Source organism: Micromys minutus (genome assembly GCF_963924665.1).
Source record: "Micromys minutus genome assembly, chromosome: 12".
Classification (NCBI taxonomy): domain Eukaryota; kingdom Metazoa; phylum Chordata; class Mammalia; order Rodentia; family Muridae; genus Micromys; species Micromys minutus.
This window is the reverse complement of record NC_137981.1, coordinates 33,931,040-33,955,600: the sequence shown is the minus strand read 5'-3', so window position 1 is coordinate 33,955,600 and position 24,561 is coordinate 33,931,040. Positions and strand designations below refer to the sequence as shown.

General features: G+C 43.7%; 3 protein-coding genes across 4 annotated transcripts in view; all 3 read right to left on the bottom strand.

Annotated features, from left to right (window-relative positions):
- Positions 1-56: 56 nt before the first annotated feature.
- Positions 57-19,524, bottom strand: LOC308428286 (uncharacterized protein). The gene is made up of 5 exons (XM_080926722.1): positions 19,250-19,524; positions 18,821-18,980; positions 4,067-4,235; positions 2,892-3,007; positions 57-161 (listed from the first exon to the last, which is right to left on the bottom strand). The coding sequence occupies exons 3-5, from the start codon at positions 4,178-4,180 to the stop codon at positions 71-73; spliced, it is 321 nt and encodes a 106-aa protein (XP_080782848.1). The 5' UTR covers positions 4,181-4,235; positions 18,821-18,980; positions 19,250-19,524; the 3' UTR covers positions 57-70.
- Positions 11,561-15,803, bottom strand: LOC308428287 (uncharacterized protein). The gene is made up of 3 exons (XM_080926723.1): positions 15,659-15,803; positions 14,489-14,604; positions 11,561-11,756 (listed from the first exon to the last, which is right to left on the bottom strand). The coding sequence occupies exons 1-3, from the start codon at positions 15,770-15,772 to the stop codon at positions 11,666-11,668; spliced, it is 321 nt and encodes a 106-aa protein (XP_080782849.1). The 5' UTR covers positions 15,773-15,803; the 3' UTR covers positions 11,561-11,665.
- A 2,260-nt stretch (positions 19,525-21,784) lies between the features above and the next one.
- POLR3A (RNA polymerase III subunit A) overlaps positions 21,785-24,561 on the bottom strand; it is a 36,004-nt gene continuing 33,227 nt past the window's right edge. For both annotated transcript variants that reach the window (XM_080925974.1, XM_080925975.1), the window contains 2 exons: positions 24,263-24,395; positions 21,785-22,770 (listed from right to left, as the gene is read on the bottom strand). In XM_080925974.1, coding sequence (XP_080782100.1) covers positions 22,622-22,770; positions 24,263-24,395 — 282 coding nt within the window. In that variant the 3' untranslated portion in view covers positions 21,785-22,621. The remainder of the gene's footprint in view (positions 22,771-24,262; positions 24,396-24,561) is intronic.

Genomic DNA, 24,561 nt, shown 5'->3' with positions numbered 1-24,561 from the left:
CAAAAGCAGTCGTCAGAAAATTAAAGGGAAGCACCCAGAAGCAGTCTGGTGGACCAATGGCTCCATTAAACTATGGCTCCTGATGCAGCAGGTCATTCTTCAGGAGACTCTCATCCTGGGCTGAGACAATCTCATCCATCTCTTGCTGTGGTTTCTCATACCTGGGATAGAAATGCAGTTAAGCCACGGGCTTGGTAGGGACCTGCCATGGTCGTTGTCAGGCTGCCACCTTTCATCACCTCAACTGTGCCAGTCATACAATATGGATCCTTGACCAGCAGTCGGTGGATATTCCCCAAAGAATAAGACACACAGTAGCTGTGTCTACACATCTTCTCAGCCTTACACACAGGTCAGAATTAGTTCAATGTACTTCACGATCTCTGTTCTTACAGAAAGTTGAGGACTTTCTCATGTAGTCCCAGGGCATCATTTTGTAAAGGTGGCTAAACACTGACAACAGCATATGAGTGATAAGCAAATTATTTATGGTGAGTGTGTGATGGCTCGCAGCAATAAGGAGAGACCTAGTGCAGTCTTAAGTCCTTGGTATCTGAACAAGGTTGTGAGGATATCTCAGTCCTGCCGCACAGAAGGCACAATGCACTCAAGCAACAGTACAATCGGGTCTGTGCGCCTGGACCAGCAATTCTCCAGTGCTTTGTCTGAGAACAACAGCCCAGCACAGGCTCTGGCACTAAACAGAAAACTGAAGTTCCTCAGGACTAGAGCTGGGACACTGCATTCTGGATCTATATGGGAGTCTGTTTTAAAACACTCACCTGAAGGGACTGACCATCCCAATAGCAAAAGCATCTGACTGGCTTCATCCTGGAAACTACTTAACCAATTGTATCTACAAAGACCTTTTTTAAAAAACAGGTATTCTCTAGAGAGAGCAGCATAGAAGGAGGGGAATGTGTTCTCTACAGGGATGTTCCTAAATAAAATGTAATTTCAGATAGAAATGGAGGTGTATACATTGAGATTCTTTACTTTGGACTGAAATAACATAGACTCTGTGAGTACAAAAAAACCATGATCAGAACTTAAATTTTGGAGATGACAGAAGGCAGTCAGACTGGCACACCCAAAGAGTAAGGAATATCTGCTTTCCTGGACAGCACATCTTAATGACTAGAAAAGCACAGTAGTTTAAGGCGTTCCTTTCAGGCTAGTGACTTGCTGATGAACAGAAGTATATAAACAGGGGACCCAGGTGGCTTTACCCTCTGGTTCCAGCCTGGGATCCTAGCTCATCTGCAGGACCTCAAAGTGAGGCTGCATCATCTGTGCTGAGTCTTTAGCTTCATGGCGGTCTCCTCCTCTTTCCATGTGCTGGTCATTAGAAGATGCTGTCCTTAGTGGAGGGCTATACATGGGCATGCACAGAGTTCATAGCAAAGCACCCAGATTAAGAGGAACCCAAGAGCTTGCTGTTCACCCAAGCACACAACAACATTCCCCAGCCAAATTCTGGGAAATTAAGAAACCATATTTCAAGGTAGATATGACAGAAAAGGAACTCAATGTTTTCTCCTCTAGCCAGTGCACACATATATGAAGAACTACAGACAGGACCAAACACACACTCATACACACACAGAAACATAACACAAACTCTGTCTCTGTCTCTATATATCACTTACTCAGGAAACAAACAGAAACGCAAACACAGAAACACACTCAAATGCTGACACTAAGGACACTCCAAAACAAACACACACACACAGACACACACAAGAATAGAGGAAAAAACACTTCAAGCAGCATGAGCATGTGAGTTTAGAGTAAGCATGTCAGCTCATTGTAGGAGGTTCAGAACATCTCTGGGAAAATACGTCTACTTTGGGTCTATACTGTTCTTGACACCACTATACAGAGTTATGTGAGAACATATTCCCCTGAGTCACTAAGACTCAAGCCAAACATGAATGGTCTTAAAATTCTTTCAGGTATCTCTAGCCATGTAGTCAGGTCCAGAATGGATGTCCAGGAAGGCTTTCAGGTCACAGGGCTAAAGAGTTACTAAACAGGCTTTTATCAGTGTGAAGAAAGAATTAGGCAAAGGCAGGAGATCTCATTGTGTTGCAGGAATTACTGAGAAAGCCACATTCTATGCTAATACATAGCAGTGAGAAGCTCCTCTTTGACTGTTGCACCACACTCTACAAAGAAGCAGATTGCCACCAGTGATGTCCCCGCCCCCTGCACTGCAAATGACTCACAGTACTCAGAAACTCTAGCAGCACAGCATGCTAGAGCACCATTGCTCCAGGTGCATGCTGGCATAGTGACCCCCACACAGGCTTCGGCACCAAACAGGACATTGTATTTCCTTAGGACAGGAACTGAGAAGCCACAACATGGGTCTCTCTGGGAGTTTGTTAAAGATCATTCATTTGAAATTTCTGATCATCCCTAAAGCAGATGTGTCAGCCTGGGTTCATCCTGAAATTTCTTAAACTCTATTATCCATAGAAGCCTCTTCAGAGAAATGGGTAAATATGGCAAAGTGTCCTGTGAATGGAGTTGATTCTGTTCAGTAAAGGGGATGCTGGGAATAAACATCTGAGTACAGTCAAGCATGGAAGAGCCCATTGAGATCCCATCAAATAGGGGCTGATCATGAAGATCACTTCTGAAAATCAATAACAAAATAAAAATGAAAACGAAACAAAGTAGCCTACTGAGAACATTCTAGAAAGCACAAAGTCTCCGTTATACAGAGCATCAAAAGGCCATAATGACTGGACCAGAAAAATTTATACAGTGGTTCTTTTCCTGCCAGTGGCTCTAAGACTTGCTGATGAGCAGAAGCCCATATCACAGAGATCCGGGTACCTCACACCCAGGTGGCCCCATGCTCAACTTCAACCCTAGGATCCTACCTCTCCTGGAGGACTTCGAACTGATCCTGCGGGTTTTCTTCACAATCCTTCTCCTGGATCCTCGGCTCCTTCTGCTCCTGTTTGTCCTGCAGCAAATCTTCCGTTGTTCCCTGATCCTGTTCATTAGAAGAGACTGTTCTCAGTAGAGGGTAGTACACAGGCATGCACAAAAAATAAATCACACAATATCAAAACCTACATAGGACAACAAAACCTTGCAGGTAACACAGACAAACAGAAGCATCTTTATTATGTTTCTGGGGTGATAGGTCATCATGTTTCAAGTCAGATATTTTCCAGGAAAATTACACAACATTCTCCTCTGGCGTGCAAACAGGCATGATGTGCTACACTGGAAACGAACTTCACACTAAATGAGCAAGGGAGCCTACAGTGAGTGTACCACCACATTCAGAAAAGGTCCAGAACTCTGGTATGCATTGCTCGGGAAGGAAACTGTGTAGAAAGCTTTGTTTTGACAGACTATGATGAGAAGGTAATGGGACTTTTTACCCAAAAAATTATCTTTATATTTTTAACTGCCTTTCCAAGACCTTCAAGTTGTTCTGCCATTCCTGTTCATACAGTCAGCACCAGAGCTTAACATCAAGGTACATAGAACTCTAGAGAAACACAGATAACTTGGCTGACAAGATGCTACTCAAGCTTCTATCAGTGTGAACCAAGAAGCTGGTAATGGAAAGGGACTTCATTGACTTGCAGGATAAAGGAGAAGGCTACATGCCACCTAATGGATACCACTGAAAGCACCATTTGACATTTTCACAGGGCTCTTCTCACTGCACATAGTTCCCAACTGTGTCATGTGACTCCTGACATACACACTGAATCACAGGATTCAGACATACATTAATGCTCAGGGCGTAGCAGCCCATTTATCAAGAGAACAGAACAATGTGTGAAAAGTTACTTGTCAATCTCGCTCACCTACCTCAAGTTTCAGTAAAGGAGCAGGAAACACTGCCAATAATTGTGTGTCTCACAAGACACTAACTTCACACATTACTTGTGCATAGACAGGGAAATGCAAAGTCACATCAATGTGCTGGGTGGTTGAGTGTCAGTGTGGCTTAGAAAGGTGATAGGTAGAAACAGGAGAAGGTCAAATGGAAATTGAAGAGTTACACATGCCTAAGCAGACTGCCTGTGCCTACCTGTTGCTGCTGGGTCCTGTGGTCATTGGTTTCTGGTTGATACTTCATGTCGCTTTGGAGCTGCTGCACTTGGGAACATTGATTCTGGTTTTTCTCATTCTCCTCCCTCAGCATGCACACTTCGCTCTTAAGTTGAGCCTGCTCCTTAAGGAGCTGGTCACGCAGGTTGCTAGAAATACACTTGCAAGTTAAGAATCTCCAACGTGCTCCTGACACTCCTGCTTCCACATCCCATTGACCCTACCACACCCAGCTTCCCATGAAGACCTAAGAAAGACACCAATACAGCCATGGTGGCCAGCTCTAAAAATCAGAAAGACAGAGAGCAGCCAAATCATGAAATAAGAAAGGAATTGGAAGTCCCTACAGCGATAGAGATCAATGTCCCTGCAAAGGAAGAGGAATCTCTACCTGTCCGTGATATTCAAGGTCTTGGGTAACACTGAACATAGGGGGCTAATAACCTCCAGGTAGAACAGGGGAGCCAGATGAGGGCATTCTTTACAAGTGTTCCTTAATAATCAGCTCTGTAAAATCCTACTGAGCCTCAGAAGACAAAGTCAGCCTGAGACCCATCTCCTATTTGAATCACTTTTCTATCTAAAGGATTCTGAAAATGGAAGGACAATTCTGGGAGGGAAGACAGTCTCTTTTACACTTAGGTAAAGTTATTTCAAGGGGTCTAAGTCATGTCGATGGTAAGAGGTAAAGGGAATAGAACCAGAGGAAAGGACTCTTCATTTCAGAAACAATGAAGATAGAAATGCCATTCCACCCTGTCAGGGGTGCCTTTCAGGCCCTTACCGATAGAAGCGAGTCTCCTTCTCCAGCATCTTGATGTTCCTGGAGAATACAGTGTTCTTAATCTTCAAGATCTGCAGTTCTGACATGATATCATTATGCTCCAAACGCAATCTCTGATGATGTATTCCTGGCAGGTGCGAGGGCCTAGTTCATGGAACATAGAATTCTGTAAACTCAGGCCTGTAGAATCACTCAGGCTATGACCAGGACTGCACAAACTTGGCACATCAGTATATTTTGTGATGTCATTGCTCCTGTTTTCACAATAGGGACTCTAGATGCTGGGTAACTATTACTGCAGAGGTAGACATTGGATGAGATTCTCAGTTGAGAGCCCTCTGAGGGAGAACTTTAGAAACTACTAGAGAGTGAGTGATTCAAATGTGACTAATTGTGACCACATAGGCCAAGTGCTGTTTAAAGAGGGTACAGGTCTCTCAACACTGCAATCACCTTGAAACTGAGAGAAGGGGAAATACTCAGGTTAAGAAGCAGACTGAGAAATTCTAAAGTGTAGAGGGACACAAAATCATGCAAACATGTAGTTGCATCTGCAGATTCTAGCTTGCATGTGCAAATACACACACTAACACACTAACACACACACACTCATACACACACACACTCACATAAAAACTCACTCACACTCACACATACACACACACTCACATCAATACACACTCTCTCTTTTTCTCTCTCACACACAAACATTGTCTCACACACACTCACAAACACAGACACACACACACTCTCACATACACTCATACACACACACACACACACAGTCGAGGTGTGAGAGTGAGAAAGTCACTGAGTCTAAGACACAGACAGATGGAAGCAGAGAGTAAATAGGATACAGAAGATAGATACCCTTGCAGCAGGATTGTCTTAGATTATATGCACAAGGTTCAGTGGGAAGAGTGAGGAGCCCCAGGACTAATAGTCAGGGACTCATTGAAATAAACTAGGACCTGGGCCAACCAGGTGCTACCAGGAGCTTTCAACTCTCATTCTCCTGCCAGGCAACTAATAGACTCACCACAAAGTCACAACAGCTAGACTCACACACAATCCATCACCTGTCAAAGCCTTAACAAATGCACACTCGTGACTCACTCTCCACTGCCTCAGTCTCTGAGTTGTTACTCAGACCACAGGCTTCTGTTTTCATTAGAGGAAGAGTGTGAGACCAGTTCCCATATCACTCCTCCCCCAGCATTAAGTATGCCTCTCCTCAGAGAAGCATTTGGGGACTTGGGCTGGGACACAGGGACAACTTGGAAGTGCCAACTCCTGGAAACCGAGATCTTTAAAGATGAGGGTGATATTGCAGATTCAAGGCTTTCTGACACCACAGAGATTGACACAATGAATACCTGTATTCCAGGGATTCTTCTTCGATGCGGTTCAGTTGATCTCGCAATTCATTCCTCTCAGAGGTAACCTTCCCAATCTCTGTGGTCAGCCTCTCCATTTCTTCGATCACCTGCTTCTTAGTGAGGATGGATGTGGGGGCTGATGGCTGTCTGCCAGCCTCTGAAGGAAGAATGCTACAGTGAATTTGTATATTGAGAAGGCATAGAGGATGGACAGACAAACCTGAGGTTTAAGGAGAAACATTCGCCTGCAGCTCAGTGTCAACTCAGAGATTTTACCCTGTGCTTGATATGCCTCCTGTGTACCTCAGTTCTCTAATTACTGTGTAGAGAAGGGAGTATCAAAGCATCTAGGTGTTTCCTCTGCCTCCAAACACAGGATTCTGTTTACCACACAGTTGGCTACACAGGGGGCACTTTGATATCACAGCTCTCAAGACTGTGGTCCAGAACCCAGGAATAATTACACAGTCTACAAGCACAAAGGTGCCCAGATCTTGTTCTATAACCAAATGATTATGGATTATATATTCAAGAAGGGGCAAACAGAATGGACAGACTGATCAATTCTCACATCTCAAAGACCCAACCTCCCCACTTCCTGAGATGGCAATAGGATCTCTCTGTCTTGGTCACTGCCTCTGTCACTTGTTTGGCTGCACTAGACAAAAATATTCCACCTCCAAAACCTGATTCAGAAAACTTTGGAGCAACTCTGAGTGAGAGGTGGTCAGGAGCCTCCTTAACTTGAGGTCACATAGACATAGACACAGTAAAAACAACTGCCTCTAATTGTCCACTAGGAGTAAACCTCAGCTATGGACAGCCCTAATGCAGGAAACTTTAATCTGTTCCTTACCCTGCTAGACTCTATTTTTTTTTTTTTATTTTGTGATATAACAAGTCCCTGTAATCACAAACGCTATGGGTTCGCTGGACAAACATGTTTTGTTGTCCTTGACTTCAGTAGTTAGGATAAACACCAAAGTCCATTTCATCCTAGAGCTCCAGTTCCAGTGTGACAGTACTTCAACCACCTACAGCCCATCTACTCCAGGAAGTTTGTTGCCCCCTCCCGGAAATCACTATGTCTCCTCCAGGACTCCTTACCAGGATGACTCTCAGATGGAAGGGCAGCTTCCTTCTGCCTCTCTGTAGTCGCTCTCCAACCCCAGATCTTCCCTCCAAAATAACCCCTCAATCTAGACAACATATTTTCACACCCACTCTTTAGTCACTCACTGAATCCCCGAAGAGCAGTTAGTGTTGTCATAACACTGCTGACATCACAGGGATGCGGTGAGTTCTCCAGGACACAATAGAATGTCCAGGGAAGGGACTGCTGATGCCACATCTTTTCTTTTACTACTGCTTATGTCTCCCTGTACTTACCAGAAAATGTGGTGCCCTTTAGCTCATTTCTATGTGAGCATCTTCTGGAATGTAGAAAGCCATTGAATACTTCCTCTCTCCAAACACAGAGACTTGCTCTAGGCTTTATTGGAAACACCTTAGGTATTCCACTGTGATGAACACAGTGTTTGCCACAGTGGCCTAGAAATGTTCATTGCTTCTTCAAAATACCCCTATTCATCTATATGAGCAATGGTACTGAAAATGACACCAGGATAGTTCTGGAGGTTGTGAAGATCACCTGCACCTACAAGTACAAGTGCTTGAAAACACATCCAGAAAGAATCTGCAGGAGCAGTAGGATGTGGATAAATGTGACCCTCATAGGAGCCATGTTCTTAGTCTTTGAAATTGTTTCATAATTCCTTTTTAGAGAAGGCAGTCATCAGGTTGTTGGTGACAGTGTGATGAACTGTTGCCAGGGGAACCTGAAATAAGGGAGCCATCAAGAGGAAAGGCCCTGGACTAAATGTGCTGCTCTCCTCTCTTCACCAAAGATCCCAAAGCAAGGTTGCTGGCAGGTCACTGAGCTATATAGTGAGAGCTGCAAAGGGTTTGGGGCATGGTAAGGAGACAAGAGATGTAGATAAACTTCAGTCAACAGAGTGACTGGCTGGCATGGAGGAAGCCCAGGGAGGACTCGTGCTGTTCACACTGGCCTAGGTAGCCCCACTTGTAATACTAGCTCTTGTGAAGTTGAGGCAGCAGGACCTAATCTCAAGGTGAACCAGCAAAGATAGGTAGAGGACTGCTTTGGATCCATGAGAACCTGTCTCAACCATCCAAACAGAAATATTATCAACATCTTGGCTTCAGCGACCATTCTTTTTCTATTGCAGAGAACTTGGTGAGAGAAATTTGGAAACTGGAGGGAATAGGGACTTCACTAAAAGACCAACAGGGTCAACTGACATAGACCCTTAGGGACTGCCAGAGCCAGAGTTACAGAGAATACATAGACTGGATCGAGGACAGTCTCTCTGCCCCCACACAAATGCAAAAGAAGTCCATTTTTGTCTTAATGTGGAACCCACAGATATCTAGAGTGGGGGGTTATTATCACTATGTTGCCTAGCTGTGGATCCTGTTCCCCTACTTGAGCTTCTTTTTCTGCCCTCAGAGGTAAGGGATATGCCTAGTCCTGAATAACTTTAGGTTCCAGAGTGAGTTTGTATCATCAGTCTGTTTATATCTCATTCCCTCTCATTCTCTTTCTCTCTCTCTCCCTGGCCCTTTTTCTCTCTCTCCCTCTCCACTCTCTCTCTGTCTTTCTATTTTTTTCTCTCTTTCTCCCTGTGAGTGTGTTTGTTTGAGAGAGCGAGAGACCTTTTTCAAAGCAAAATTTGAATGGTCCTTGCACATCAAGGTCTAAACTACCTGCTTCCCACCTCTGATCCATTGTCTCTGTGCTAAGAACAGGGTACCCTGTCTATAGCTAGAGACACCCATTGGGGAAAAACTGTCCAGTCTTCTCAGATTGGGCCTGGCTACATAAGGACTGGCTGAAGGGATATAAACAGGAGTGTCACATGACTGTGGGGACTCCCCTAAAAGGGCAAGGCCCTCCTCTCTGTTTCTCTGGCTGGAGGGCTTGGCATACATTGGCTCCCTCAGACCAGAATGAATGAGGGAGCCCCTACCTCACAGTTGGTGTACAGTGCTTGTCTTGAGTGCATGAACAACCAACTATACACTGACGGTCTGGTTTAGTTTTAATTTATTTATTGAAAATGAAAAATTGTATTGTGCATGCTGAACATTTATTTGATTTACCACTGATTCATGGTCTTCTGAGCCAACATCGCCTTTTTGTTACAGTAAACATGCTTATGTATTTAGGGTTGTGCTGCCTCAAATTTCCATGCATTGTGACCTGAGAATTGGTAGCTAACTGCTTTCTCCTGCCGGACCTAGACAGGATGATTTTACTATAGTCAACACAGAGCATTCATTCTTGTACTTACTAACTTCTTACATATATCATTTATATGGCTGGTTATGTTTGTGTGTCTGTGCATTGTCCTGTTCGGGGTGTATTAGTTCACACTTGTAGATACACAGATACCAACACAAACGCTCACGTACATGTATATATACACTAATATGCCATGGCTTCAGGGAGAATCAGAGAACTTCCTCTCAGATCATCAGGATTAGAAAACACACACACACATTCACACACACACACAGACACACACACACACACAGACTCACACACTATTAACTGATGAGTCTTCTCAAAAGCCTCATCAATTATACTTTATAAGAAAATCGTCTCCAAGATGACTTGATTTTTATCTATCTGGCATTTACTTTAAAAACTACCAATGCCTTCAAATGTTACCAGATTCCCAAGATCTGAAACCACCTGGCTAATTCCATTCATAGGAGGACATTCCCAGGAGCCCAGCTACAAGCTTTGCAAGTAGGATGACAGAAGCATACATTGTCAGGAAGACCAGCCTGGTGTCTGCTCAGGACACATGCTAAACATTCTGTGCCTACAGCCAGCATGCATAAGCAAAGGTCCAGGACAATCAGGGATATCAGTGAGTATGTCACCCAAATAACTATTCCAGTTTGGACTAGCACAGAACCTAGGTGACAGGGACAAACACTCTCTCCTGATTTCCTCCTTCCTTCCAGTGTGCTCCTCCATCAGGGTTAGATCAGCAGGCTGATTCTCTCCCACACCCTACAACCTGTCTTCCTAAAGAATGTCCCTAGTAACCAGTGACACAGGAGGACCACCATAAACAGACACAGTACCGTCTGACCACCTGGTGACTGGCTGTATGCCCGTTCCTGAGCTCTACCATCCTCAACAGGGCATGGGACCAGGAAGAGACACTCATGACAGCTCACACCAGAGATAACCAGACAGCTAGAGCCAAACTCAATCATAAGCAACAGAACCAAAAGCAAAATCTGCTGCTCACTCAGAACTTTAAGATGCTTAGACATCATCTGTATCAGGGTATCAACATTCCTCCTTTGGTCAGTGAGGAAATCTGCATGCAGAAGAGCCACAGACACAGGAAAGCTAAAAAAAAAAAAAAAAAAAAAAAACAAAAAAACAAAAAAAAACACAAAAAAAACAAAAAAAAAAAAATCACCAAAAAATCAAAAATCAAAAATTAAAGAAAAATAACACAAAAATATGGCAAAGGCCAACAACATCTGTAAAAATCGACGGTGCAACATGACTTGGATGGTCAATAAATCTGTTGTGTTGTTATCACTGATGTTGAATTGCAGAAAAACTGAGGCTCTCATCTCTGGCTTTCCTGATGTCTGTTATATACCCTCTTCAAGGATTTGAATTCTTGAGAACCTTGCAGCAATGCTGGTATATTTCTCACTAATGGAATTATTGGGTCAATTATGAAACTGTGTTATAAACTACTGTACCATAGGGGAGGTAAACTATATGAGACTAAAGATGTAGTATTACAGCATAAATTAGGGATACATTGAGCAAATATTATTATCCACATGAGAACATCTGCCTAGAAGCCCTGGGTGGCTTTGAATTGACTATGTAGCCCAAGATGCATGGAAAATGCAGATATCCATCTTTGCCTATGAGTAATTTAGTTTCAGGACTGGTCCGCAACCTGAATAAAGAATGTAGTGTTAAGAGGGAAGAGTTTGAAAACAATTTATTATTCATAGAAAACATTTAAAAAATGAACATTAAAACAGAAGTCAATAAAAATATCAAATATTCTTAACCAGTTTTGAAAATAATAACAAGTATATATATAATTTCCAGTAACACAAAAATAAGAACATCCAAATGTAGTACCCCCCCCCATAACAACCCAACAATAAATTATGCTAAGCAGGACACTCTCACTGTTGATTAGGGACAGAAAATATGCATTGGTGCCTGGTCTTGAACACCTAATGGCTGGGCAGTCACCACAGTTCTCTCAAAAGCAGTCGTCAGAAAATTAAAGGGAAGCACCCAGAAGCAGTCTGGTGGACCAATGGCTCCATTAAACTATGGCTCCTGATGCAGCAGGTCATTCTTCAGGAGACTCTCATCCTGGGCTGAGACAATCTCATCCATCTCTTGCTGTGGTTTCTCATACCTGGGATAGAAATGCAGTTAAGCCACGGGCTTGGTAAGGACCTGCCATGGTCGTTGTCAGGCTGCCACCTTTCATCACCTCAACTGTGCCAGTCAAACAATATGGATCCGTGACCAGCAGTCGGTGGATATTCCCCAAAGAATAAGACACACAGTAGCTGTGTCTACACATCTTCTCAGGCTCACACACAGGTCAGAATTTGTTCAATGTACTTCACGATCTCTGTTCTTACAGAAAGTTGAGGACTTTCTCATGTAGTCCCAGGGCATCATTTTGTAAAGGTGGCTAAACACTGACAACAGCATATGAGTGATAAGCAAATTATTTATGGTGAGTGTGTGATGGCTCGCAGCAATGAGGAGAGACCTAGTGCAGTCTTAAGTCCTTGGTATCTGAACAAGGTTGTGAGGATATCTCAGTCCTGCCGCACAGAAGGCACAATGCACTCAAGCAACAGTACAATCGGGTCTGTGCACCTGGACCAGCAATTCTCCAGTGCTTTGTCTGAGAACAACAGCCCAGCACAGGCTCTGGCACTAAACAGAAAACTGAAGTTCCTCAGGACTAGAGCTGGGACACTGCATTCTGGATCTATATGGGAGTCTGTTTTAAAACACTCACCTGAAGGGTCTGACCATCCCAATAGCAAAAGCATCTGACTGGCTTCATCCTGGAAACTACTTAACCAATTGTATCTACAAAGACCTTTTTTAAGAAACAGGTATTCTCTAGAGAGAGCAGCATAGAAGGAGAGGAATGTGTTCTCTACAGGGATGTTCCTAAATAAAATGTAATTTCAGATAGAAATGGAGGTGTATACATTGAGATTCTTTACTTTGGACTGAAATAACATAGACTCTGTGAGTACAAAAAAACCAAGATCAGAACTTAAATTTTGGAGATGACAGAAGGCAGTCAGACTGGCACACCCAAAGAGTAAGGAATATCTGCTTTCCTGGACAGCACATCTTAATGACTAGAAAAGCACAGTAGTTTAAGGCGTTCCTTTCAGGCTAGTGACTTGCTGATGAACAGAAGTATATAAACAGGGGACCCAGGTGGCTTTACCCTCTGGTTCCAGCCTGGGATCCTAGCTCATCTGCAGGACCTCAAAGTGAGGCTGCATCATCTGTGCTGAGTCTTTAGCTTCATGGCGGTCTCCTCCTCTTTCCATGTGCTGGTCATTAGAAGATGCTGTCCTTAGTGGAGGGCTATACATGGGCATGCACAGAGTTCATAGCAAAGCACCCAGATTAAGAGGTACCCAAGAGCTTGCTGTTCACCCAAGCACACAACAACATTCCCCAGCCAAATTCTGGGAAATTAAGAAACCATATTTCAAGGTAGATATGACAGAAAAGGAACTCAATGTTTTCTCCTCTAGCCAGTGCACACATATATGAAGAACTACAGACAGGACCAAACACACACTCATACACACACAGAAACATAACACAAACTCTGTCTCTGTCTCTATATATCACTTACTCAGGAAACAAACAGAAACGCAAACACAGAAACACACTCAAATGCTAACACTAAGGACACTCCAAAACAAACACACACCCACAGACACACACAAGAATAGAGGAAAAAACACTTCAAGCAGCATGAGCATGTGAGTTTAGAGTAAGCATGTCAGCTCATTGTAGGAGGTTCAGAACATCTCTGGGAAAATACGTCTACTTTGGGTCTATACTGTTCTTGACACCACTATACAGAGTTATGTGAGAACATATTCCCCTGAGTCACTAAGACTCAAGCCAAACATGAATGGTCTTAAAATTCTTTCAGGTATCTCTAGCCATGTAGTCAGGTCCAGAATGGATGTCCAGGAAGGCTTTCAGGTCACAGGGCTAAAGAGTTACTAAACAGGCTTTTATCAGTGTGAAGAAAGAATTAGGCAAAGGCAGGAGATCTCATTGTGTTGCAGGAATTACTGAGAAAGCCACATTCTATGCTAATACATAGCAGTGAGAAGCTCCTCTTTGACTGTTGCACCACACTCTACAAACAAGCAGATTGCCACCAGTGATGTCCCCGCCCCCTGCACTGCAAATGACTCACAGTACTCAGAAACTCTAGCAGCACAGCATGCTAGAGCACCATTGCTCCAGGTGCATGCTGGCATAGTGACCCCCACACAGGCTTCGGCACCAAACAGAACATTGTATTTCCTTAGGACAGGAACTGAGAAGCCACAACATGGGTCTCTCTGGGAGTTTGTTAAAGATCATTCATTTGAAATTTCTGATCATCCCTAAAGCAGATGTGTCAGCCTGGGTTCATCCTGAAATTACTTAAACTCTATTATCCATAGAAGCCTCTTCAGAGAAATGGGTAAATATGGCAAAGTGTCCTGTGAATGGAGTTGATTCTGTTCAGTAAAGGGGATGCTGGGAATAAACATCTGAGTACAGTCAAGCATGGAAGAGCCCATTGAGATCCCATCAAATAGGGGCTGATCATGAAGATCACTTCTGAAAATCAATAACAAAATAAAAATGAAAACGAAACAAAGTAGCCTACTGAGAACATTCTAGAAAGCACAAAGTCTCCGTTATACAGAGCATCAAAAGGCCATAATGACTGGACCAGAAAAATTTATACAGTGGTTCTTTTCCTGCCAGTGGCTCTAAGACTTGCTGATGAGCAGAAGCCCATAAGACTCAGAGATCCGGGTACCTCACACCCAGGTGGCCCCATGCTCAACTTCAACCCTAGGATCCTACCTCTCCTGGAGGACTTCGAACTGATCCTGCGGGTTTTCTTCACAATCCTTCTCCTGGATCCTCGGCTCCTTCTGCTCCTGTTTGTCCTGCAGCAAATCTTCCGTTGTTCCCTGATCCTGTTCATTAGAAGAGACTGTTCTCAGTAGAGGGTAGTACACAGGCATGCACAAAAAATAAATCACACAATATCAAAACCTACATAGGACAACAAAACCTTGCAGGTAACACAGACAAACAGAAGCATCTTTATTATGTTTCTGGGGTGATAGGTCATCATGTTTCAAGTCAGATATTTTCCAGGAAAATTACACAACATTCTCCTCTGGCGTGCAAACAGGCATGATGTGCTACACTGGAAACGAACTTCACACTAAATGAGCAAGGGAGCCTACAGTGAGTGTACCACCACATTCAGAAAAGGTCCAGAACTCTGGTATGCATTGCTCGGGAAGGAAACTGTGTAGAAAGCTTTGTTTTGACAGACTATGATGAGAAGGTAATGGGACTTTTTACCTAAAAATCTTTATATTTCAACTGCCTTTCCAAGACCTTCAAGTTGTTCTGCCATTCCTGTTCATACAGTCAGCACCAGTGTTTAACCTCAAGGTACATAGAACTCTAGAGAAACACATATAAGTTGGCTGACAAGATGCTACTCAAGCTTCTATCAGTGTGAACCAAGAAGCTGGTAATGGAAAGGGACTTCATTGACTTGCAGGATAAAGGAGAAGGCTACATGCCACCTAATGGATACCACTGAAAGCACCATTTGACATTTTCACAGGGCTCTTCTCCCTGCAAAGATTTCCCAACTGTGTCAAGTGACTCCTGACATACACACTGAATCACAGGATTCAGACATACATTAATTCTCAGGGCTTAGCAGCTTATTTATCAAGAGAACATGACAATGTGTGAAAAGTTACTTGTCAATCTCACTCACCTACCCCAAGTTTCAGAAGATGAGCAGGAAACACTGCCAATAATTGTGTGTCTCACAAGACACTAACTTCACACATTATTTGTGCATAGACAGGGAAATGCAAAGTCACATAAATATGCTGGGTGGCTGAGTGTCAGTGTGGCTTAGAAAGGTGATAGGTAGAAACAGGAGAGGGTCAAATGGAAATTGAAGAGTTACACATGCCTAAGCAGACTGCCTGTGCCTACCTGTTGCTGCTGGGTCCTGTGGTCATTGGTTTCTGGTTGGTACTTCATGTCGCTTAGGTGCTGCTGCACTTGGGAACATTGACTCTGGTTTTTCTCATTTTCCTCCCTCAGCATGAACACTTCGCTCTTAAGTTGAGCCTGCTCCTTAAGGAGCTGGTCACGCAGGTGGCTAGAAATATACTTGCAAGGTAAGAATCTCCAACCTGCTCCTGACACTCCTGCTTCCACATCCCATTGACCCTACCACCTCCCAGCTTCCCATGAAGACCTAGGAAGGACACCAATACAGCCATGAAGGCCAGCTCTAAAAATCAGAAAGACAGAGAGCAGCCAAATCATGAAATAAGAAAGGAATTGGAAGTCCCTACAGCGATAGAGATCCATGTCCCTGCAAAGCCGTCTCAAAAGCCTCATCAAAAATACTTTATAAAAAAGTTGTCTCCAAGATGACTTGATTTTTATCTATCTGACACTTACTTTAAAAATTATCAATGCCTTCAAAACTTTCCAGGCTCCCAAGATCTGAAACCACGTGGCTTCTTCCTTTCATAGGAGGCCATTCCCAGGAGCCCAGCTTACAAGCTTGGCAAGTAGGATGACAGAAACATATATTGTCAGGAAGACCAGCCTGGTGTCTGCTCAGGACACATGCTAAACATTCTGTGCCTACAGCCAGCATGCATAAGCAGAGGTCCAGGGCAATCAGGGACATCAGTGAGAATGTCACCCAAATAACTACTCCAGTTTGGACTAGCACAGAACCTAGGTGACAGGGACAAACCCTCTCTCCTGATTTCCTCCTTCCTTCCAGTATGTTCCTCCACCAGGGTTAGATCAGAAGGCTGATTCTCTCCCACACCCTACAACCTGTCTTCCTAAAGAATGTCCCTAGTAACCAGTGACACAGGAGGACCACCCTAAACAGACACAGAACCTTCTGAGTACCTGGTGACTGGCTGTATGCCCGATCACTGAGCTCTACCATCCTCCACAGGGCATGGAACTAGAAAGAGACACTCATGACAGCTCACACCAGAGATAACCAGACAGCTAGAGCCAAGCTCAAGATCATAAGCAACAGAACCCAAAGCAAAATCTGCTGCTCACTCAGAACTTTAAGATGCTTAGACATCATCTATATCAGGGTATCAACATTCCTCCTTTGGTCAGTGAGGAAATCTGCATGCAGAAGAGCCACAGACACAGGAAAGCTAAAGAAAAAAAAACATAAAAACCACAACAAAAACAAAAAACAATTCACCAAAAAATCAAAAATCAAAAATTAAAGAAAAATAACACAAAAATATGGTAAAGGCCAACAACATCTGTAAAAATTGACTTTGCAACATGACTTGGATGTTAATAAATATGTTGTGTTGTTATCACTGATGTTGAATTCCAGAAAAACTGAGGCTCTCATCTCTGGCTTTCCTGATGTCTGTTATACACCCTCTTCAAGGCTTTGAATTCTTGAGAACCTTGCAGCAATGCTGGTATATTTCTCACTAATGGAATTATTGGGTCAATTATGAAACTGTGTTATAAACTACTGTACCATAGGGGAGTTAAACTATGAGAACAAGGGTGTAGCATTACAGCATAAATTAGGGATACATTGAGCAAATATTATTATCCACATGAGAACATCTTCCTAGAAGCCCTGGGTGGCTGGGAATTGACTATGTAGCCCAAGATGCATGGAAAATGCAGATATCCATCTCTGCCTATGAGTAATTTAGTTTCAGGACTGGGCAGCAAGATGAATAAAGAATGTAGTGTTAAGAGGGAAGAGTTTGAAACAATTTATTATTCATAAAAAACATTTAAAAAGTGAACATTAAAACGGAAGTCAATATGAATATCAAATATTCTTAACCAGTTTTGAAAATAATAACAAGTATATATAAAATTTTCAGTAACACAAAAATAAGAACATCCAAATGTAGTACCCCCCTATAACAACCCAACTGTAAATTATGCTAAGCAGGACACTCTCACTGTTGATTTGGGACAGGATACCTGCATTCGTGCCTGGTCTTTGACACCTAATGCCCGGGCAGTCTCTCAAAACTAGTCATCAGAAAATTAAAGGGAAGCACCCAGAAGCATTCTAGTGGACCAATGGCTCCATTAAAGTATGGCTCCTGATGCAGCATGTCATTCTACAGGAGACTCTCATCCTGGGCTGAGACAATCTCATCCATCTCTTGCTGTGGTTTCTCATACCTGGGATAAAAATGCAGTTGGCCACGGGCTTGGTAGGGACCTGAAACCTACCAGATATTCTACATAGACTTTGTAGAGACAGAGAAATACACAGGTTAAGAAGCCGACTGAGAATTTCCAAAGTGTAGAGGGACACAAAATCATGCAAATATGTAGTTGCACGTGCAGATTCTAGCTTGCATGTGCAAATACACACACTAACACACACTCACACACACACTCATACAAGCACTCACTCAAATATACACTCACTCACACTCACACATACACACACACTCATATACCCTCTCTCTATCTATTACACACAAACACTCTCACACACACTCACACACACAGACACACACGCACATTCTCACATACACTGACACACACACACATTCGATGTGTGAGAGTGAGAAAGTCACTGAGTCTAAGACGCAGACAGATGGAAGCAAAGAGTAAATGGGATACAGAAGATACCCTTGCAGCAGGATTGTCTTAGATTATATGGCACAAGGTTCAGTGGGAAGAGTGAGGAGCCCCAGGACTAATAGTCAGGGACTCATTGAAATAAACTAGGACCTGGGCCAACCAGGTGCTACCAGGAGCTTTCAACTCTCATTCTCCTGCCAGGCAACTAATAGACTCACCACAAAGTCACAAAAGCTAGACTCACACACAGTCCATCACCTGTCAAAGCCGTAACAAATGCACTCTGAGTTGTTACTCAGACCACAGGCTTCTGTTTTCATTAGAGGAAGAGTATGAGACAAGTTCCTATATCACTCTGCCCCCAGCATCAAGAATGCCTCTCCTCAGAGAAGCATTAGGGGACATGGGCTTGGACACAGGGACAACTTGGAAGTGCCGACTCCTGGAAACCGAGATTTTTAAAGATGAGGGTGGTATTGCAGATTCAAGGCTTTCTGACACAACAGAGTATGAGACTATGAATACCTGTCTTCCAGGGATGCTTCTTCGATGCGAATCAGTTGATCTCACAATTCATTCCTCTCAGAGGTAACCTTCCCAATCTCTGTGGTCAGCCTCTTCATTTCTTCGATCACCTGCTTCTTAGTGAGGATGGATGTGGGGGCTGATAGCTGTCTGCCAGCCTCTGAAGGAAGAATGCTACAGTGAACTTGTGTATTGAGAAGGCATAGAGGATGGACAGACAAACCTGAGTTTAAGGGGAAAAAGCTCGCCTGCAGCTCAGTGTCAATCCAGAGATTTGACCCTGGGCTTGAGATGCCTCCTGTGTACCTCAGTTCTCTCATTACTGTGTAAAGAAGGGAGTATCAAAGCCTCTATGTGTTTACTCTGCCTCCTAACACAGGATTATGTTTACCACACAGTTGGCTACAAGGGGGAACTTTGATATCATACCTCTCAAGACTGTGGTCCAGAATCCAGGAATAATTACACAGTCTACAAGCAGGCAGGTACCCAAATCTTGTTCTATAAACAAATGATTATGGATTATATATATTCAAGATATATATATATATTCAAGAAGGGGCAAACAGAATGGACAGACTGATCAATTCTCACATCTCAAAGACCCAACCTCCCCACTCCCTGAGATGGCAATAGGATCTCTCTGTCTTGGTCACTGCCTATGTCACTTGTTTTGCTGCACTAGAGAAAAATATTCCACTTCTAAAAACTGATTCAGAAAACTTTGGAGCCACTCTGAGTGAGAGGTTGTCAGGAGCTCCCTTAACTTGAGGTCACATAGACACAGTAAAAACAATTGCCTCTAATTGTCCACTAGGAATAAACTCAGCTATGGACAGCCCTAATGCAGGAAACATTAATCTGTCCTTATGCTGATAGACTATTTTTGTTTTTTTTTTTTTGTTTCTTTCTTTTTTTTTTTTTTTTTTGTGATATAACATGTCCCTGTAATCACAAAAGGTATGAGTTCGCTGGACAAACATGTTTTGTTGTCCTTGACTTCAGTAGTTACGATAAACAACAAAGTCCTTTTCATCCTAGAGCTACAGTTCCAGTATGACAGTAATTCAACCCCCTACAGCCCATCTCCTCCAGGAAGTTTGGGGCATCTCCCTGAACTTACTATGTCTCCTCCAGGACTCCATACCTGGATGAATCTCAGATGGAAGGGCAGCTTCCTTCTGCCTCTCTGTAGTCGCTCTCCAACCCCAGATCTTTGTACCAAAATAACCGTTCAATCTAGACAACATATTTTCACACCCACTCTTTATTCACTTACTGAATCCCCAAAGAGCAGTTAGTGTTGTCATAACAGCGCTGACATCACAGGGATATGGTGAGTTCTCTGGGACACAACAAAATGTCCAGGGAAGGGACTGCTGATGCCAGTCTTCCTTCCCTACTGCTTATGTCTCCCTGAACTGACAAAAAAATGAGGTGCCCTTCAGCCCATTTCTATGAGAGCATCTTCTGGAATGGGGAAAGCCATTAAACACTTCCTCTCTCCAAACACAGAGACTTGCTCTAGCCTTTATTTGAAACACCTTAGGTATTTCACTGTGATGAACACAGTGTTTTCCACAGTGGCCTAGAAATGTTCATTGCTTCTTCAAAATACCCCTATTCATCTATATGAGCAATGGTACTGAAAATGACACCAGGATAGTTGCGGAGGTTGTGAAGATCACCTGCATCTTCAGGTACAAGTGCTTGAAAACACATCCAGAAAGAATCTGCAGGAACACTAGGATGTGGATAAATGGGGCCCTCATAGGAGCCATGTTCTTAGTCTTTGAAATTGTTTCATAATTCCTTTTTAGAGAAGTCAGTCATCAGGTTGTTGGTGACAGTGTGATGAACTGTTGCCAGGGGAACCTGAAATAAGGGAGCCATCAATAGGAAAGGCCCTGGACTAAATGTGCTGCTCTCCTCTCTTCACCAAAGATCCCAAAGCAAGGTTGCTGGCAGGTCACTGAGCTATATAGTGAGAGCTGCAAAGGGTTGGGGCATGGTAAGGAGACGAGATGTAGATAAACTTCAGTTGACAGAGTGACTGGCTGGCATGGAGGAAGCCCAGGGAGGACTCCTTCTGTTCACACTGGCCTCATAACCCCACTTGTAATACTAGCTCTTGTGAAGTTGAGGTAGCAGGACCTAAGCTCAAGGTGAACCAGCAAAGATAGGTAGAGGACTGCTTTGGATCCATGAGAACCTGTCTCAATCATCCAGAACAGAAAAACATTCTACTCCATGGATTCAGCTACCTATTCTTTTTATTGAAGTGAACGTGGCGGAAGCAATTTGGAAACTATATAGCGTAGGGTCTCCACAAAAAGACCAAAAGTCAACTAACATAGACCCTTGAGGACTGCTGGAGACTGAATCACCCACCACAGAGAATACAGGTCCTGGATCTTAGTCTGTTCTCACAGTTCAACACAAAGTAGCAGATGTGCAGCTTTGTGGATCATGTTCCCCTACTTGGCCTCCTTCTCAGGGAAAGGATATGCCTAGTCCTTCAGTGACTTGATGTGATGTGCCAGGGTAAGTTGGTACACACAGGAAGAACTTTACTCAGAGGCAAAGCAGGGAGTGGTGTCATTGTGATATTAAGTGATTAAGAAAATTTGGGGCGGGGGAGTGAAAACTTAGCATTATCCTTACCATTCTTTTATTTTGGGACAATGGAGAGGAAGTGGATGCGATCTTTCTATTCTTGTCTTTCTTTAGGTCAACACTAAGATTAAACAAGAGTGGTCATGACCAACTGAAATACTGATTAATTCCCACTGCTGCTAGCATAGGAGTGTGCTCTGACAAACTTTGCCTTCCTAGATTGATGCTGCGCGAATAGGAAGCATCATGTACTGAGGTCAACCCCAGTGATTTCTTCAGTGGCAAGGCTGAAGTCATCAAAGACATTGCACTTCTTTTCCCAGAGTCTAAATCAAGATGATCCAGTGGATACTAATGGGCTTTAGCCATACTTGACACCTCCCACCACAACCCATCACAGATAAGAACAGGGTGGAGTTCAAGCATCTTCATAAGTGATGAACAATACCTTGGTGTACTTGGTATATCATGGGCCCGGATTTGTTAATAGATGGGGTGTAGAAAAACAAGTACTGCTCTCAAGAGAATTTAGGGGAACCACCGCTCTTCTTATTCTTGTTCTAGTCTTTACTTGGAAGCCACAGCCTACAGAGTCCTCCAAAGTGACTCACTTTACTAAGAAACTCAGCTTTCCTCTCATTTTCTTTTATTAATATTCATATGGACCAGGCCTGACCAGGGCATACCCATCCCACACTAGACCACACGTTCGTAGATGCTTTCCCAGTATGTTTTGAAGCTGGTGTTCTTGTTTCTACAGCCTGTCTCAAAATAAATAACAACACACACTTAACATCTCTCTGAATGAATAAATAAATAAAGGTAATGTATTTACACTAGTTAGACCAGTGGAAAATCTGGCATAACTGGGCAATGGGAAACCAGGACTGTGTCCTAGCCTCTGTGGGTTGAGACCTAGCTCACATGCAGGTGTGTGCACACCTTACAATGCTCTGTAGAAACAGTGAGGTGGCATGTGTCACGAGCAGGCTGAGCAGCAGTGCTGATGCCCCTCAGTTGAAGACAATCCCAGTTCCACATCCAAGGAGCTCCTGCTGAGCGCATGGGCTTTGTCTGAGCATGGTAAGTTCATGCAGACATCTGTCCAAGTGAAACAAAGTCCTTCCATTCAGCAGCACATAGGACAAGGAGCCAAGGTCAGGCATAGCGACCTCTTGCCCTAAACTATGTGACAAGAGGGATATGGAATTCATGTGTGTCAAATATCAGGGGCCTCTTGGGTGGTTTTGGGTCCCTGTTGGCTTTGTGTAACAGTTTGAAGAGACCAGTTCCGATGTTCATTGGGATTCCCATGATGATGCACTCAGACACACCTGGAACCAACCAGAACCTTGGTTAGAGAAAGGATTCACAGAGTAGAGAAAACATTACGGACTTAGGATTATAAATGATATTTGCAGCCGAGATCTACCATATTATCACCTGCCTAAATCCTGCTTATCATTGTCTTTCCCATGTATGCAAGGGCAAAGGCTGAGGAGCCCTGTCTCTGGAAGGACAGTGCCTACCACAGTCTGGTGGGTCACTGAAAACCAGTTCAGCTCAGCCATTTCTGAAATAAGAGTCAAAAACAGTACAGTCTTTGGGAAACAGTTCTTAACAGCAGAAAGCCTGCACATGATCAGGAGTTGATGAGTTTGTCACTTATCTTCCTTACCCTAGTGCCCAGAAGAAAATATGACAACAGCTAGAAATGCAGGGTCCTGGGTGCCACAACACTGAGAAGGCTTCCCCTGACTTTGAGAAGGGATGGGTACAGAATCCCCCTCCTGGCTTCACTTCAAATCTTCCTTTTCCATTCTTGGCTTTTCAAGGCAGTTTCTCTGCTTAGCCCTGGAATCCCTGGAACTCAATCTATAGACCAGCCTGGCCTCAAACTCAAGAGACCTGCCTGCTTCTGCCTTCACAGTGCTTGGGATTATAGGTGTGTAACAAACACCCCTGGGCAGCTTTAGGTAGTTTTAAAAGGTCTAACTATAGGCTCTATGCATATATCTGATTCTCTGGGAAGCAAGCAAAAGGCAGATGTATTACAGGTTGATGCCAAAGATAGGCAAAAAGCCAACCTAAGCCCAATATACAGAGAGGTGAGAGTGCTCCAGGCACAGGGGCAATTTCCAAGTCGGATGGGGGACAGAGGGTGTGCTGAAGCTGCACGATGTCAGTGGTGGTGAAGCATCAGAGTGGGTGGGTACTGTAGAGCTTGAGCAAAGACCTTGTCTTCTGTATCAGAAGGGCGCTATGTCTCAGCCCCAGTATCTCACAGCTAGCTCTACTTTGCCTTGTGCCTGGGCTTCTCCTCTAAGCTCGCCTTTCTTTCATTTCCCCTTGGTGTTTTTAAGATAGGCTCTCACTGTATAGCTTCGACGGGGCTGAATTCACTGTGTAGAACAGCCTGGTATGGAACCCACAGGTTTCAGCTTGCTTCTGCCTGTTTAGTTCTGGAATTAGAGATGTGCACCACCTGACTTAGCTTTCTAGTCATCCCCACCCCTCTCTTTCTATCTTCACCTTGTGTCTCTCCTCATTTTTTGTGGTACTTGACTTTGAAATGATGTTCAGTACCTCACCAGGAGGCATGACCACAGGCCACCCTCTGCTACACCTGCTTTCTCTTACACGGTCCACTGCTTGACAACCCTGGATAATACTGTTAGTCAATGGGGCTATGTACAGCTCCAAGGACTCAGGATCCATATATTCTTTTGGAACTCAGAAACTGTCTGCACTGACTTAGCTCACACTCGGTAGAGGACAGGGTGCCTCGGCTGGGTTCTAGAGACAACAAATCCATTCCAAACCTACCACACACGGAGTCTTTCTGCCCAAAGTAGGCAGCATCAAAGAGATGGTCAGCTGTCTTCTCAAAAGAGGCCAGCATCAACACACTCTCCTTCATCTTGGCCAGGCCAAACCTGGTTATACCCAGGACTTCACCCTGTGTCAGGAGAAATTGTCAGAAGGGAATAAAGGTACTCCCAGAAGTTCCATACCAAAGCAATAGATAATATCCCAACACCAAAAAACACCAAACCCAGCCAATTAGCAATCTGAGTTTTTTGAAAAAAGGGGCGTGGGGGTGGAGACAGCTTCTTCTTTCTTAA